The sequence below is a fragment of the Euprymna scolopes genome, chromosome 44 (genome assembly GCF_053919585.1).
Source record: "Euprymna scolopes isolate OS-2025 chromosome 44, ASM5391958v1, whole genome shotgun sequence".
NCBI classification, from domain to species: Eukaryota; Metazoa; Mollusca; class Cephalopoda; order Sepiida; family Sepiolidae; genus Euprymna; species Euprymna scolopes.
Window position 1 is genome coordinate 15,851,486 of NC_136525.1, and position 17,500 is coordinate 15,868,985.

Here is a 17,500-nt window from a genome sequence, read left to right on the forward strand (position 1 = left end):
GGCGAACTGGCGACAACCGGTGTGTCAACGTGATTGTGCTGTATAATTCCTCTAATATCCTCTTTTTCATTGAGCTACGCTCTCCTATTCACTTCCCAAACCGAGTTAGTATTCGCAAGAACGTGTTAAATCAAAATATTTTAATCCAATGGAAACCGTTTTAAATCCAAAAATTAACAAATCTATGTCAAATTGATTAAGCCTACTAAAATAATTGCATGCTTAACGAAATAAAATTATTTGAAATTTTTCCAGCCGACATCACCGAAGGACCCCAAAACGTATGCTCAACACCTTCGTATCTTTGGCTAAGGAAATCAAAAATGAATCTTTAATGACTCACATACGAGTTCCATCAGCTCATGCAATCTGTACACGCATTAACGAGAAGGTAAACCAACGCACACACAAAATCCCACACTGTCTATTAATTACATATGCATATTATTCAATCTATGAACCTATTTACACATACATCTATTACTAATTACTCAACTTCATCAAGCATGAATGTGCACGATTGAACATTTACTGATTAAAAAAACTTTTGTTACGGGGGGTTGCAAATGGCAGAGATAATTCTGAAGAGGACTATAGGCTATCTGGGCTTGCGAAGATGACGTCAATAGAAGCCGGATCCAGGAAAGTCGGTCAGGGCAACGATCCTAGATCCAAGTGCGCCGGCAATGACGTCAAAGAAGTTTAAAATGGGGGACACAGAATTCCGGGGATTTGACACCAGTCGGGACTGACTGACATTTCAGACAATAAAAAAACAACAACAACAACAACAAAAATGTCATGGTGGAACGTTCTGACGTCATCCGTACCAAATAAAAGGAAGACAATCAGGCAACCGCAAGGAAGAAGCAGCCCCGGGAAGGGAGCGCACACATTAATCTCGGCCATTTTGCAAACACACCGCCGCCAACCTGTGATCTTTTCGTTCTGTCAGTATTGTCACTGGATAATAAACATTGTTCTAATCATTCCCAGTACTTGTTATAAAAAGTACAAGCGATTTTTTTTGTTTACGTCTAATTGTGGAGGTACGCATAATTGTACAGATTCAAATAAAGCATGACTAGCGATCCAGATAGTCTTATGAATGATACAATACTTTTATATTCTTATAACATTTTAAATATAAAAATATATTTTTTTAATAATATTTCGTTTTCCTAATAATGAAACAAAATAATAGCCAATATTTTTATATAAAAAGCACCCATAAAAAAAAAAAAAAAAGAAGAATACTCACTGTAAAATTCCGGCGCTGTTTTACAGTTTGCCACTATGCAGAGGGAGGCAACTCTCGTTTACTAAAAGATTCGTTCATTTTTTCATTTCATAATTTAGGATGCGATATTTTTTTATTAAATCAAAACACTACAAAAAGAAAGCTATTCCATGACGCGACCGAAAGAAATTAATGTTTTGGCCATTTTTTCGATATTTGTCGTCCGAGATGACGATCTTCAAAATGATGCCAATCTCGTGAAAATCTGTCGCCTCTGTCGAAAGTATTAGGCATACATACATACATACATACATTTAAACAGACAGGTGAGCTTTATATTATAGACTAGCGAGGGGTACCCGGTGTTGCCCGGGTGTTTGGAGTGTGCGTGGTTTTGGGTAAATCAAAACTCCGGGATGGGGAGCTAAAATAATAAAAATAAATTTTTGGTAGGTAAGTATGAGGATCGAACCGGAACCCTTGAGGCAAAATTGTAAATTAAAGTGTGAAAAAACCCCCCCAAAAAATAAAAAACCGTGCGACGTTAACCATTGCACCACCGCGACATACCAACGAAAACGCGTTTGAATTTATTTAATTATTAAATTTGGCAGGTGCACGTTTTAATGGCTTAATGAAGTCAACTGTTGACTGCGGAGTAGCATTTCATTTACTGCGGAACACGGGCATAGGGGGAAACCGGAAAAATGCCGCCAGAATTAGGAAAAGGCTTAATCCACATGCGGCGAGCGAAAACTGTTGAATATTTATCTTCCCGAAGTCGAGCAAATTAAATAGACAGGCGAGCTCCGTTGACAACTCTGAGATATTACGATTTACATGTGATATGAAAAGTTTTAAAAAGTTGTTAGGCGAGCGACCGCTTCTCTGAAAAAAGCCTTTTGTAGACATACAGAAAAAGCGAACACACATACAAACATACATTTTCGCTTTTATATTTATAGATTACTCTTACAAAATAAGCATGTTTTAATTGAAAAATAAAACTTTTTTTTTTCTGTCACGATTATAACAGCCATGACATTACTGGTTTTTTAAAAATAAGGATTAATTATTCGTATTTGGATTTTTCGAACTTCTATTACTATCTTGGGTGTTATTTTTACAACGTTTTGGTCGATGTAGCCTCTGGCCTTCTAGGGGTGTATCTTGTTGAACTCAGAGATCTTTCTAACCAACTCAAGAATTTTTCTCTCAAACTGGAGAATCTTTCTGTCCAATTCGGGTATATGCACGGAATTCCGAATGGAACCTTATATTATATTCACGGAGGTAGCATGCTCTCGTTCCATCAACCATGACTTGGTAGAAAGCCTAAGTAATTTGCAATTGTATTTTGAGTGTTGCCCGCACCGAGGATTGAACCTTCGACCTCCAAAAGAGTAACTTTTTACAACTGAATTTTATCAAGTACTTTATCCACCGCTCCACGTTTCAAAATATGTGTATCTTGTTGATCCGTTATCATTTTGTTGATTGTTTATGTTGCTGATATAGTACCTGGCCAGTCGTTTTACAGTCCAAACAAGACACAACAAAGGAAAACATGTACATTTATTTTCATACAACCTTCTTAAAAGGGTACGTTCAAAGTAATGCTTATCTATGTTTCACTATTAGACCTGGGTTGTCTTCAGGAGAGATGGAGAACATGTTTACGTTACTTGAGATATTCATAATTGTTAAGTCTGATTTTGGGGAGAAAGGTAGAGGTCACTTGGGCAATTTGTAATTATAAATGTCCGACTTTTGTTAAATAAATAATTACGAGCGGATTATTAGACAGCTCATCTGCAAGTATGAAGGTCTGGTTTACATAAATAAATGTCTTTTGTGAGTGACGAGGAAGCATTATAGATTATATCGGCTATCATTAACTATAAATGCCTGAATAGTTTTGCTGTGTGGGAAATTTTACTGTCTGAAATGCTTATAGAGCATTAAGGTTTTATTATTAACATAATAATAATAATAATAATAATAATAATATTTTTTTATTCTAATTTTTTGTTCATGGCAGGTGCTCATCTGAGTTTCAATCTATGCTCCCCCCTCGCCAGACTTTCACAAAAAACACCCGTCTAGCCAGAACCACTATCAACAATTTCCCACACTCTTTATCTGTGCCTACACATAAACGTAGATTCCGTGAACAGGGCTTCTTTCTTAGAACTGCTCGCAATCTGGTTGTCTTCAAGTCCAACGTGAACAAATTCTTATAAAACCGTCCCCCTAAGTAATCCAAGTGATAAAATTCCCACTAATGTTTACTACGCTAAAATAACAATGACTAATGCATACCCATTAACCCTTATCCTCGAGTGGCCTCTGGACATTGATAAGTGGTGACCTCATGTAAAAAATGTCCTATTTATATCGTTTTGTTTGTTAATAATTTGATTAATATGAACAAACAGCATACTATTTTACAAATTAATTTTCATACTGAAACTGTCCTATATGGTTATAAGTCTTGACTGTCGTACGGGCGGTCGGGTTTCGATCCTAGCTTGAGGTTGTTGCCTGTCTAGCCTCACTGATGAGCTGTGATACAGCGAAACAGTACTGTATGTGGATGACTATAATGCTCCCTATCTATTGAGCATATTGGGAAGTGATATACAAATTACCATTAAGCGAATTAAGCGATGCCAAATCGAGCTTAGGTATTCGGACGATGTCAAAACATCGTTAATTCACTACCCGCATAGCAGCAACCGTTTAGCCTAATGGTTAGAAGCCTATATATATATATATATATATATATATATATATATATATGTTCAGAAGCTATATATAAATGGAGTTCTTTCAGCCATAATCGAAACCGAAATCAAAACTTATGAAGAATTCTTGATAAATTTATTTATAAAAAAAATAGATGACTTAAATGCCATCAACTATAACCGAAATCTTAACCAAAACCTGTGAAGAATTTTAGGTAAAATTATTTATAAAAAAAATTAAATTACTTGAGTGCCATCAGCTATAATCGAAATCGAAACCAAAACTTATGAAGAATTCTTGGTAAAATTATTTATTACAAGAAATGGAAGCGCATAACAATTAAACGATTCGGATGTAAACGTGACACAGAAAATAAATAAATAACACAAATGCAATTAATTAATTAATTAATTAATATATATATATATATATATATAGTCATCCACATACAGTACTGTTTTGCTGTATCACAGCTCATCAGTGCGGCTAGACAAGCAACTACCTCAAGCCCGGATCGAAACCCGACCGTCCGTACGACAGTCAAGGCTTTGAACTATTATGCTAATCAGCAGCTACTGTGTGGGTAGTGAATTAACGATGTTTTGACATCGTCCGAATACCTAAGCTCAATTTGTTTACACAAAGAGCATCGTTTAATTCGCTTAATGGTAATTCGTATATCACTTCCCAATATGCTCAACCCAAGACAGGGAGCATTATAGTCATCCACATACAGTACTGTTTCACTGTATCACAGCTCATCAGTGGGGCTAGACATGCAACTACCTCAAGCCCGGATCGAAATGATGATGCTGATTATTTATTTATGTATTTTTTTTATTCAAAATGTCACTTTTTCAAGACAGACAGCCCCTCTTGACAAGGTCCTGGATATGACCTTAAACTATATCCAGTGGTGAGGCCCTAGCTTGCGAGCTTTGGGGAGTGTGGAGCAACCCTTTAATTTCTATTGCTCCCAGGTCCACTCTGACCCGGATTGGTAGTGTCTGTTAGGGTCCCAACTATGGGTTAAATAGAAACAGACTTGAAAACAACAAATATATTCTATTAAAAAAATTTTCTTCAAAATCTTTGGATTCGGCATTAAATAACCTGAAAAGGGTTGATATGCCGTAAAACAAAAACAACCAACCAATCCTCTTGACAAAAGTGCAGAATTCGTTTAAACCTCATGACAGATTCTCATTGCTCGGATTCCCAAGTCTTTTTCGACGTTTATTTGTTTTAGTATCGGCTGGAATGTGTTCCCTTTCTCCTCGCGCCGGTGTGTATATCTTTCTATGAGTTAATTCATATAATAAAAATCAAATCCCTTCCCAAGGTGGCTGGGAATACGTTTCGACCATTGTACCACTCTAGATACATACATACACACATACATTTTCGATTTTATATATATATAGATGACCGGTTTTCCTAAAATACATTGATCTTCTGAATGATAACAAAGTTTCGCTAAAAAACAACAAAAAAGTCCCTGTTTTTAAGGAAAAAAAATTATCTTAAAGATAATACAGAAATAACGAGGCATATGGAATGAATTAATAAAAAGGAAATTCGATGTCGTAAACGCGTTTTCTAAAAATAAAACGCGGGAATTAGAAAGAGCGAGAATTACGTAAACACTCGCACCTGTCGTGCGGATATTTGGAAGAATAACAACTCGGCATATGTGTCGGGTAAATCTAAAAGTATGGTCGTCTGTTGCCTTCGTGATTGGACACCAAAATTCTGTAGAACAAAAGACCGTTGTGTTACCCCCATCGGAGGAAAATCAGACGACCGTAATGTCTTGTCCAGATTACATCTGGTGATTAAAAGGGACCGAAATTTCTGTTAGTGTGTGTGTGTGTGTGTGTGTGTGTGTGTATGTTTTCGATTGACTAGCCTTTATATATATATATATATATATATATATATATATATATATATATATATATATATATATATATAAAGAGAGAGAGAGAGAGAGAGAGAGAGAGAGAGGGAGGGAGAGGGAGAGAGATAGATAGATAGAGAGAGTCTAAAGAAGCTTTGAATAAAAAATGTGAAAATAAAAATAAAGAATACAGTTTAGATTCCCGGAAAAATAAACTAAATTTTACCTATCGCAAAATTTGCACCTATATAATCCGACTTCTAAAAAATTTACAATTCCAAGAGAGAGAGAGAGAGAGAGAGAGAGAGAGAGGGAGAGAGAGAGGGGGGAAGAGAGAGAGAAAGCCATTAACTAAAATTGTTAAATAGAAATAGATTGAGCACTTGCATCAGCCGATTTCTCAAAAGTCTACATATAAAAGCGAATTTAACCATATAAGGATGAAAAGAGAAAACCTTAACTAAAATTTTATAAATAGAAAACGGGGATCCTCAGCTGCTTACCATGTAGCTGTTTCGGAGATTTAAAAACAGGACTGCTATATATAATATAATATAATATAATATAATATAATATATATATATATATATATATATATATATATATTGCTTGGCTGTGGAAATAGGATTTTTTTCATTCAAACAAACATTATTAAATACCTTGCTTTATATTTCTTTTTATTTGTATTTTTTCGATTTTCCGTATAATCTTTCTTATGTCAAAATCGAAAATATTGACGAAAGTTCCATATTTGTCATGAACGCTTTCAATTCGTTCGCGAATTATCTTCATGTGTTGAGGAGCGAAAAATGGAAATTAAAAAGTGAAAGTAAAATATACATAAGATTTATCGAGTGATGGAAAGTTTAAAAACGAGGGGCTTTGCCAATATTGGTCCACGAACTTGCTGATTTTAATACTCTAATTTTTAATCGACTTTTCATCGACATTTATATCTTTATCTTTCGATCACTCGATAAATCTAATGTATGTTTCACTTTTCACTTTTTAATTTCTATCTTTCGCTCCTACTCACTTTTTCATTTCTCAACACCCGAAGATGACTCTCGGACGAATCGAAAGCGCTCGTGACAAATATGGAACTTTCATCAATATTTTCGATTTTGGTATAAAAAACATTAAACGAAAAATCGAAAAAAAAAAACAACCCCCCCCCAAAAAACCCATCAAGCAAGGTATCTCTGTTGCATTTAATAATTTTTTCTTGAATATATATATATATATATATATATATATATATATATATATATATATATATATATATATATACTAGTAAAAGTACCCGTCGTTGACTGGGTTCAAAAACAGCCTACAGAAAATGGACTCTGATTTATGAAAGTATGATAGGTTATGAAAAGAAAGGGTTGTAAAGAGATAGCTTCGAATTTGAGGGTATCAAAACCAAAGCAAAATATTATGAAAGTACAAATAAAGTAGATAAACGCCATAATTTATTATACCATACCTGTTTACACTGAAACACTTATCACAATATTCTGTGGATCTATATTAAAAAACCTTGTTAAACTCCATTCTATGGAGGTCAGGCGCGAACGAACACCCAATAATTTTATTATACCATATTTCTTCAAACTGAAACATAATTATTAAAGTATACTTACACAGATAGATATGAAAAGTCTTTATTAAAGTTTGTGCCTATTTCCATTCAATGGAGGCCAGGCGCGAACGCACACCCCACAATTTTATTATATCATCCCTATTTAAGTTAAAACATACTTATCAAAGTATTATTATGTACATCTATATCAAAAACACTTGTAAACGTTTTTTTATTAATTTTAAAATTTTTTATTTACATACTTTGTTGACCAGGCGCGTACGCAGACCCCACAATTTTAATGAATGCCAGATCAAACATACCTATTCCTGTGTCTCCGTGCATCTTCTATCATTATATGTGATCAGTTTTCTATAATAGTCAATCATATAGGAGCCTATTCGTGACCAGACACACACGAATAGGCTCCTATATGGATGATTATTATAGAAATATATAAAAACAAAGATATTCGCGGTTCGAGCCGGAGCTTGCTATACGCTCGGGTACCCACTTCGTGGGCAACCTTTCAGTAAAGGGATGCTGTAAAAGCAACTCTTTCTTAAGGGGTTTAAAAAATTTTGACTACTTCCTGAATTGAATGAAATCCAAGTATGAACTTTAAAGAAAACTGAAAAAAAAACAAAAAAAAAAAAAAACAAAAAAAAACGAAACGAAACAAGGAATAGATTAGACAATTCCGAAGAACACATGTGATAATAGTATTTCTAGAAAAGACCGAGATTAGCAGCTGTTAAAATGTTTTTGATTACCTATGAGAGTATAACTCTAATGATTTCGACGATTGTTTTTATAACCACGGTTATAAATCAACCAATCAAAAGCTTCAAACGTTATTATAAAAAAAAAACGAATTTTAGATTCAATTCAGTTCACTGTCAACCTATGTCTTGAAACGACTAAATCGCGATTGCATTGATTCTGCGACGCCATCTTTGTTACTAAGAATTACTCAACACTCGAAATCGTGACTGATTTGATTCTGCGCCGCCATCTTTGTTATATGAAAGTTGTTACACATAAAAATTGAAACAATCACAAAGAATCACAATGGTTGACATTTGTTTCATTGGTTGGGGGGATCGGGGTGGAGAAGGGTGATCTGATTCAAATTCACTAAGAAGTTGGCCGGCGCCATGGTGACGCCCCCCCCCCGTGATGGTGACGAACCAAAACTGCTGTGCACCATCCCTCAAAAAGGGGAGTTCATGAAGAGTCGTGCTTAATATGACCTTAACCTTGAAAAATTGTGTGCACCATCCCTAGGTTGGAGACCGTCATCATATCAGGTTTGGCCATGATCAGTACAGTGGTGTGAGTTGTAGGAGAGTTCATATACATAGGGTATGATCTTTACCTTTAACCTTTACCTTAGAAAAATGGTGTGCTCTATCCCTACATGGAGGACCATCACCATGCCAGGTTTGATCATGATCGGTTCAGTGATGTGAGCTCTAGGAGAGTTGTACACACAGACCCACACGAACGCTATATATATATATATATATATATATATATATATATATATATATATATATATATTTGTTGTTGGCGTTTTTTGTTTTTTTAGCGATATTAACAACTTCGAAACGTTATTTTTTTACGTTACCTTAGCAGTTTTGAATGAATTAATGGAGTACCTATCAAATCTAGCAGGGAAAACCCGGCATAACCCAATCGTAAATTACGCTTAAGTATGGTATTTTAATTCTTGCAGATTTCATATATATTATTATAGAGTAAATTTTCTAGTAACTCTTATATATTATAAAGTTGTGATTACAAAATTATAAAAAAAATATATAACCATATGACTTCGGTGCATCAGCTTGAATCGAAACCGAAAATAAAACTTATATATATGTCAAAACATCGTTAATTCATTACCCACACAGCATCAGCCGTATAGCGTAATGGTGAGAAGCCTTGACTGTCATTTGGGCGGTCGGGTATCGATCCGGCATTAAGTCAGTTGCCTTTCTAGCCGCACTACTGTATGGAGATGACTATATATATATATATATATATATATATATATATATATATATATATATATATATATATATATATATATATATATATTCATTCATTCAACTGGAATCCTGCTATCCTGCTTGGTACAGGGATCAACGTCTATGACTCTCCCTCGATATTCATAAATTAATTTTCGCTCGTTATTCAAAATCCCCATTCACGCTGTTTTTCGAAAATGTTTAATGTATTGCCATAGCTTTCTTTGCAGTTGTACAAACAGTAGGTTGCAGTTTCTTTCTGTCCGAGCAGTGCCCATACTGGGCGATTATCCTGACTGTTACATCTCAGTAATCTCCTGCTCAGCACAACGAGATACGAAATCATGAACAGAATTATTCTTGATTGCTTCTATATTATCTATGACATAAATCTCACCTGTCTTTTTAAATGTATGTATGTACGTATGTATGTATGTATATATGCCTTAAAGTTTCAACAGAGGCGACGTATTTTCACGAGATTGGTATTGTTTTGAAGCTCGACCCTTCGGACGAAAAAAAAAATCGAAAAATTGGCTAAAAACAATTATTCCTTAACCCTCAACTGGAGACTTTTCTACAGGGAAGGGTCGCTTTTTTCACCGATATTTTCGAAAGTCAACCGCTCTTTTCGATTGACTAACCTTAATTTAGACCTTCGCCACTTCCGGTTTAGCGATGGACGCCATGGCAAAGACGTCACGCCAGGCATCCAGGCTGGTATATAATAAAATAGAGACGATTTAATAGCTGGTGCATGTTCTGCGAATATTATCAATATCGTAAATTTTTATAATATTTCTAAGGGAAGTCACTCTTCCAGACAAAGGATATTTCTGGGTGGTAGCAGGATACTTAATGGGTATTATTTTTCTATTCTCCCTCTTTCATACGAGACCAGGAACTTTGATATATTTGGCACATTTTTCATAACTACGCCGTTCGTTTTTACTTTCTTATTCCATACGTTTAACATTCGCTCATATGGCTACTCTACGTAAATACGAGACTTCAGAATCTCTGATTAAGTTACGGCCAATTTTTTTACAACCAATTTGCAAACATTATTCTATGCAAACATTATGTTTTACAGAAAGCTTAAGCTTTGATATATATATATATATATATATATATATATATATATATATATATATATATATATAGTCTAAAGAAGCTTTGGATAAAAAAATGCAAAATATAAAAATAAAGAATGCAGTTTAAATTCCTGGAAGAAAAAAAATATTGACTTTAACCTATCGCAGACTTAGCACCTACATAATCCGACTTCTAAAAAGTTTATAATGACAAAAGAGAATTCATTTATATAAGGATGAAAAAAAAAGCATTAACCAAAGTTGTTAAATAGAAATAGATTTAGCACTTGCATAAGCCGATTTCGCAAAAGTCTTCAATTTTAAAACAGAATTTCACTACATAAGGATGAAAACAGAAAACCTTAACAAAAATTTTGTAAATAGAAAACGGGGATCATCAGCTGCTTACCATGTAGCTGTTTCGGAGATTTAAAAAACAAGACAGCTGTTAAATACATGGCTCTCTCAAAAAAATGTAAAATAATACGGAGATAATAATAAGAGAGAGAGAGAGAGAGAGAGAGAGAGAGAGAGAAGAGAGAGACAGAGATAGAGATAAACCGCACAAGAAACCACTTCAAAATAATAGACTGTTTTATCAATGAACATAAAAACTTACTATCAGGGAATCTCTTATTTAGACATTAATTAATCATTGAGTTCCAAGTGGTTTAATTAGCATAAAACTGCGTATTCAAAATGCATTATTAGTTTAAAGATCCAATTCCTTGTGTGGTCTTAGGTAAATATTTACCCATTGCTGGTCCGTCGTCTGAAACGTGCATTTATGCACCCCACTAATAATACAAAATTTTGAACGTCTATAAAATATTTATTCTGGAGTCAGAATTTATATATATATATATATATATATATATATATATATTAGACATTAAGAGGAGATTATAGATAGATATATAAATTCCCGTTCACATACACTTTTCAGGATAAAGCTAGAACCCAGAACTAGATAGAATCGAGCAATTGCATCGACAACGGACAACGCCAGACCCAAAGTGGGTTTCGATGTACTGCATCTCATCAGTGACGTGCTCCGACATAGGCGCGAACCCAGGTCGTCGCACTCATGAAGTGTGCAATACTGACGACCTAACGATATGGGCCATGGCGCAATCTATTGACTATGCCTCGATTTTAAATTCTTATATTTTTCATCCAGTTCTACATTCTACGATGTGACAAGCAACGCGTCATATACAACTAAGATAGTTACTGCTGGTATGCAGGCGGTAGATATCACATCTACAAACTTAACTGAAATTAGCCGACTCCAAGGTCGTTCCGTAATCGTGTCTGGAGAGTCGGCTAATTTCAGTTAAGTTTGTAGATGTGATATCTACCGCCTGCATACCAGCAGTAACTATCTTAGTTATATATGACGCGTTGCTTGTCACATCGTAGAATGTAGAACTGGATGAAAAATATAAGAATTTAAAATCGAGGCATAGTCAATAGATTGCGCCATGGCCCATATCGTTAGGTCGTCAGTATTGCACACTTCATGAGTGCGACGACCTGGGTTCGCGCCTATGTCGGAGCACGTCACTGATGAGATGCAGTACATCGAAACCCACTTTGGGTCTGGCGTTGTCCGTTGTCGATGCAATTGCTCGATTCTATCTAGTTCTGGGTTCTAGCTTTATCCTGAAAAGTGTATGTGAACGGGAATTTATATATCTATATACATATATATATATATATATATATATATATATATATATATATATACTAGCATTGGTGCCCGGCGTTTAAAAACATTTTTTTGTTTATAGATAAAAAGGAAGACTTTTTACAGGGGAATATTTTACATTACACCGGCAAGGGAGATAATAACATCTTAGCAAATCATGTTTTCTTTAACCCCTCCCCCCCCGACTTATTGACATCTGTAACTGGGCACTTTCATAACAGTTTCAGAAACGGCCATTAAACAATTAATTCTTTTTTCACCGGTGATTTTTCAATCCTTATTATTTTCAGCCTTCATTTTGTTTTTTGAAGTTTTTTTTTATTTTGCTTCAATAAAACAAGCAAAGGTTTTCTTTTTAAATAAAACGTTTATACGAAAAATATAATAATCACCCCTTACGATGGATCTTGATAAACTTGAAAGTACACGGATCAAGAACGACTATGGCGATTACATCAGCCAGTTTTTACAAGAAACAAGGAAACTGGAAAGGATCATAATCAAAACACCTGAACTGAAAAATATTTAATGAAATATACTTAAAATAAAGGATGCAGAATAGAAAGATCCGTGGCATAACGGATAAATTAGTAAGTAAAATCCAGGAGTGATTTTAAAAAAATATAACGTACTTTTGAGTAAGTGCGTCAAGTTCGGGGGTAAAAAAAGGTGCTCTTTATATGCATGGTTGCCAGTTAGCGAAATTACCCCGGACTTGGCGCAATTACCCCAAAATACGGAACATGTTTCATGCTGCCTAAATAAATATTAAAACTATGGCCATATACTTTTTCACACTATCCCCAAAAAGTTGGAAATGACTTGTATACCATACATTACGACCATGTAATCCCTACAGCAACCTACCTTGAAAATACTGTTGTTACACCTGACATAGTTATATGGAATAAGTCAGAGAGAGTTGCAACCTTGGTTGAAGTGAGTGTCCCTAATGATGGAGGCCTGAACAAAGCTGAAAGGGAGAAACAGACCAAATACCAAGGTCTCATGTATGATATGAAAAGAAACTGGAATCTTAGGGAGATATCAATCATACCAGTTATTATAGGTGCCACAGGGCTTATGAAGAAGAACCTGAAGTCCTACCTAACTAATATTCCTAGTGAACCAAGTGCAAAAGAGATCCAGACAATTGTACTTAAGGGAACAACTAGGATACTAAAAAGAGCTCTCGGTTGATTTCAATAAAAAGCAGAGCAATGCTGGCAGCTGGTTTGGCTGCCCCATATCCAACGTTACAAGCTTCAAAGAAAGAAAATTAAAAAAAAGAAAAAATATATGTTTGAATGTAAATTTGAACGCTGTACTCACCACGCCATCGCAAAGAGACAAAGCTGCCCTGTCCTCGTTATCATGCTTGGGGGAAGGCGACAGTACTTTTCCCAAGAACAAGCAATCAGGTACTATAGAGGACTTTCTTCCTTGGTCTGAGGCGGGCGTGTCCAGCTGACCAGTCGAGTTACGTTTCCAGTGATAGATTTTGAAGCCAGGGGCCAGCAAGTTTGTGTTGGGCCTCAGTTTCAGGTGGAAACTTGTGTTAAAAGCCGAGATATTCATGAAGAACGATTGCTCTCGCATCGGCGATGCGCTTCTCTTCCGGCGGACATGGCGTGCATCGTACGAGAGGAACTCTCCTCGCTCGGAGACAAAAAACGGATATGTGATTTCGTACTCTGAAATAATAAAAAAGAGAGAGAGAAAAGAATATAGAGTAATGGCTAACTATACATGCGCCTACTGTGAAAAGGGTTTAAAGAATATAAATTTAAACCGTGTTTGAATGATTAACTAGTTTATATATATATATATATATATATATATATATATATATATATATATATATATATATATATATATAATGAATTTGAATGATCAACTAGTTTATATATATATATATATATATATATATATATATATATATATATATATATATATATATATATATATATACTAGAAAAAGTACCCGTCGTTGACTGGGTTCAAAAACAGCCTACAGAAAATGGACTCTGATTTCTGAAAGTATGATAGGTTATAAAAATGAAGGGTTGTAAATTTGGGTTGAATTTGGGGGTATCAAAACCAAAGCAAAATATGATGAAAGTAAAAATAAAATAGATAAACCCCATAATTTATTATACCATAACTGTTCACACTGAAACACTCATCACAATATTCTGTGGATCTATATTAAAAAACCTTGTTAAACTTTGTGGCATATTCCCATTCTATGGAGGTCAGGCGTGAACGAACACCCCATAATTTTATTAAACCATATTTCTTCAAACTGAAACATAGTTATCAAAATATACTTACGCAGATAGATATGAAAAGTCTTTATTAAAGTTTGTGCCTATTTCCATTCTATGGAGGCCAGGCGCGAACGCAGACCCCACAATTTTTTATACCATCCCTATTTAAGTTAAAACATACTTATCAAAGTATTCTTATGTACATCTATATCAAAAACACTTGTAAACGTTTTTTTTTTTTTTAATTTTAAATTTTTTTATTTCCATACTTTGTGGACCAGGCGCGAACGCAGATCCCATAATTTTAATGAATCATCATTATGCCAGATCAAACATACCAATTCCTGTGCCTCGATACATCTTCTATAATTATATGTGATCAGTTTTCTATAATAGTCAACCATATAGGAGTCTATTCGTGACCAGACACACACAGACGTTCAGTTTTATATTATAGATATAACGAATTTGAATGATAAATTAGTTTATATATATATATATATATATATATATATATATATATATATATATATATATATATATATATATATATAGTGAGCAGTGAAGCTTTAAAGCAGTTCTAAATTATTAAAACTGCCACCTAACCATATATTAAAACACTACCGAGTTTGAATGATATATATATATATATATATATATATATATGCTTTAAAGCTTCACTGCTCACTCATTTTCGACCAAATTTCAAACAACTATAACAGTTTATACATCACCTTTCTAGCTACACAGTGAAAAATATTTTTTAATTTTCGTTCAGTAAAACAAAAGTTATGATGAATTTAACGGTCTCAAAATCGTAAAAAAATATAAGGAGGTGAGCGACGTTTTTTATAACTGGTTTCTGTAGCAACCACATCGCTTCAGCGACTAGTGTTGCTACTAATTCACCGCTCTCACGGAAAGAGAAGTAACAAGTGAAACAGACAGAATGAAAGAATGAAAGGGAGATAATGGGGTACTGAAAGCAGACGAGTGCTGTACATTTTTACATGTGTATGGTATGTTCAGGGGGGGGGAAGATTGACATTAAACAAAGAACAAGTGAATTTACTGGTAGCCTGTAAAAACTATGGATTACAATAGAAAAATGAAAAGTAATATGGTTAAGCTTAAACATGGAAAAGTAAAGGACTAGTTGTTAAAACTCGAAAAGAAAAGGACAAGATATTCTAGTAAAAAATATAATAAATTTTTAACTTGAAATATTACAGCATTAAGATTTAAAAAAAAACAATTTAACATTATATAATCAATTCTTAATGCTGTAATATTTTAAGTTATAAATTTATAAATTTTTTATTGGAATATCTTGTCCTTTTCTTTTCCAGTGTTAACAACTAGTCCTTTATTTTTCCATGTTTAAGCTTAACCATATTACTTTTCATGCTCGCATTTTTCTATTGTAATCTATGATTTTTCTAGGCTTCCAATAAATTCACTTGTTCTTTGTTTAATTTCAGTCCTATTTTTTTGCCCCCATAAGCATAACATGCACATATGCAATAACAATGTACGGCACTCGCCCGCTTTCAATATAATCCCCCAATTATCTCCCTTTCATTCTTTCTATTTCACTTTTTATTTGTCTTTTTATGAGAGCAGTGAATTGGTAGCAGCAGTAGTCGCTGAAATAGACAATAACTTTAAGCATAGCCAAGAACGACACAGACAATTGCTATAAATGGAGGCATTAATGTTGTTTTAGCGAAAGAAGAAACCGTATCATATAACAGGCATGAATATAAAAAAGGAAATACATGAAACTTTAAGTGAATAGTAGGGTCACCAGGTAACAAGTTCTACCTGAAACATAAACAGGACTTCAGAAGGGACACTTACGAACGAACGCCGGCTTCGGTTTTCTGTACTTCGTAGTTGCTTAAAAAAACTGGAATGGAATTTCACCATATCTTTCGGTTCTATGCTTCCTATTGGGTGAAACGTACCACGGAATTAACCAATACTGACATTCACACAAACATTAATTCTAATCCCATGCTTACTTTTACGTTGCTTGATTACCATTTTTTTTCAACATTTATACACTAAAAAAGGGGATTATTTCCGTTTTATTTCGGCTTGTAGTTGCTTAAAAAACGGGATGGGAATTTTAACGTTCCTTTTCGTTCTATGCATTCTACTGGGTGAAACGCATCATGGACTTTTCGGTGGTTTTTTTTTTTTTTTTCCCGATTTTTTTTAGGAAGTTTAACATCTTTTTTTTTTTTAATATTGAAACTTCGCTTAAACACCCGGCAAACGCCGGGTACCCCCGCTAGTATTTTATATATTAATACCGAAGTACCTCTAACGTACGTACGTGTCTCACGGTTTCCAGATAATAAATTATTTGATCGGAAGATACAATTTATTAGAAGGATAGATAGTGAAAACATACGAACATTAAAATAGTATACGCTGATTTAATGTTCGTAGTATATTATCGCTTTCTATCCCACTTTTTAATAAATAGGATCTCCCGATCACTGAAGACACAATGTGAAAAACAAAAAAATTAAAATCTACAAAAGTGTGTGTGGAGAGGTTTTATAGTAAAAATATTAAACAACAGAGAGAAACAACAACAAAAATTAACCAACCCCCTAAATAAATGAAAATAGTAAAAAAAAAAATAAAAAAAATAGCGAGCGCAATAAATAAATAAATAAATAAATGATTAGCCACAGTAGCCAGGCTCAAACCTTTAACGCTAAGAGGAAAAAGAAGTGAATAAAATGCCAACGATTTAGTCGCCGCGATCACCACGACTTACGACGTCGCGGGCGTTCAAAATGAGCTTAGTCATTGCAAGGCGTATAATGACCAGGGCTATGACAACAGCATATTCTTTTCATTGCTTTGACTCTCGAGTATATATCCGACACAGTTAGACAGAGTTAA

The 17,500-nt window shown here is 34.3% G+C and overlaps 1 protein-coding gene across 1 annotated transcript in view; it reads right to left on the reverse strand.

Moving 5' to 3' along the window:
• The window catches only part of LOC145268709 (A disintegrin and metalloproteinase with thrombospondin motifs 16-like), a 720,286-nt gene that overhangs the window by 363,699 nt on the left and 339,087 nt on the right, over positions 1–17,500 (reverse strand). The window contains exon 3 of the mRNA XM_080124247.1: positions 13,641–14,002. Within this exon, the coding sequence (XP_079980373.1) occupies positions 13,641–14,002 (362 nt within the window). The remainder of the gene's footprint in view (positions 1–13,640; positions 14,003–17,500) is intronic.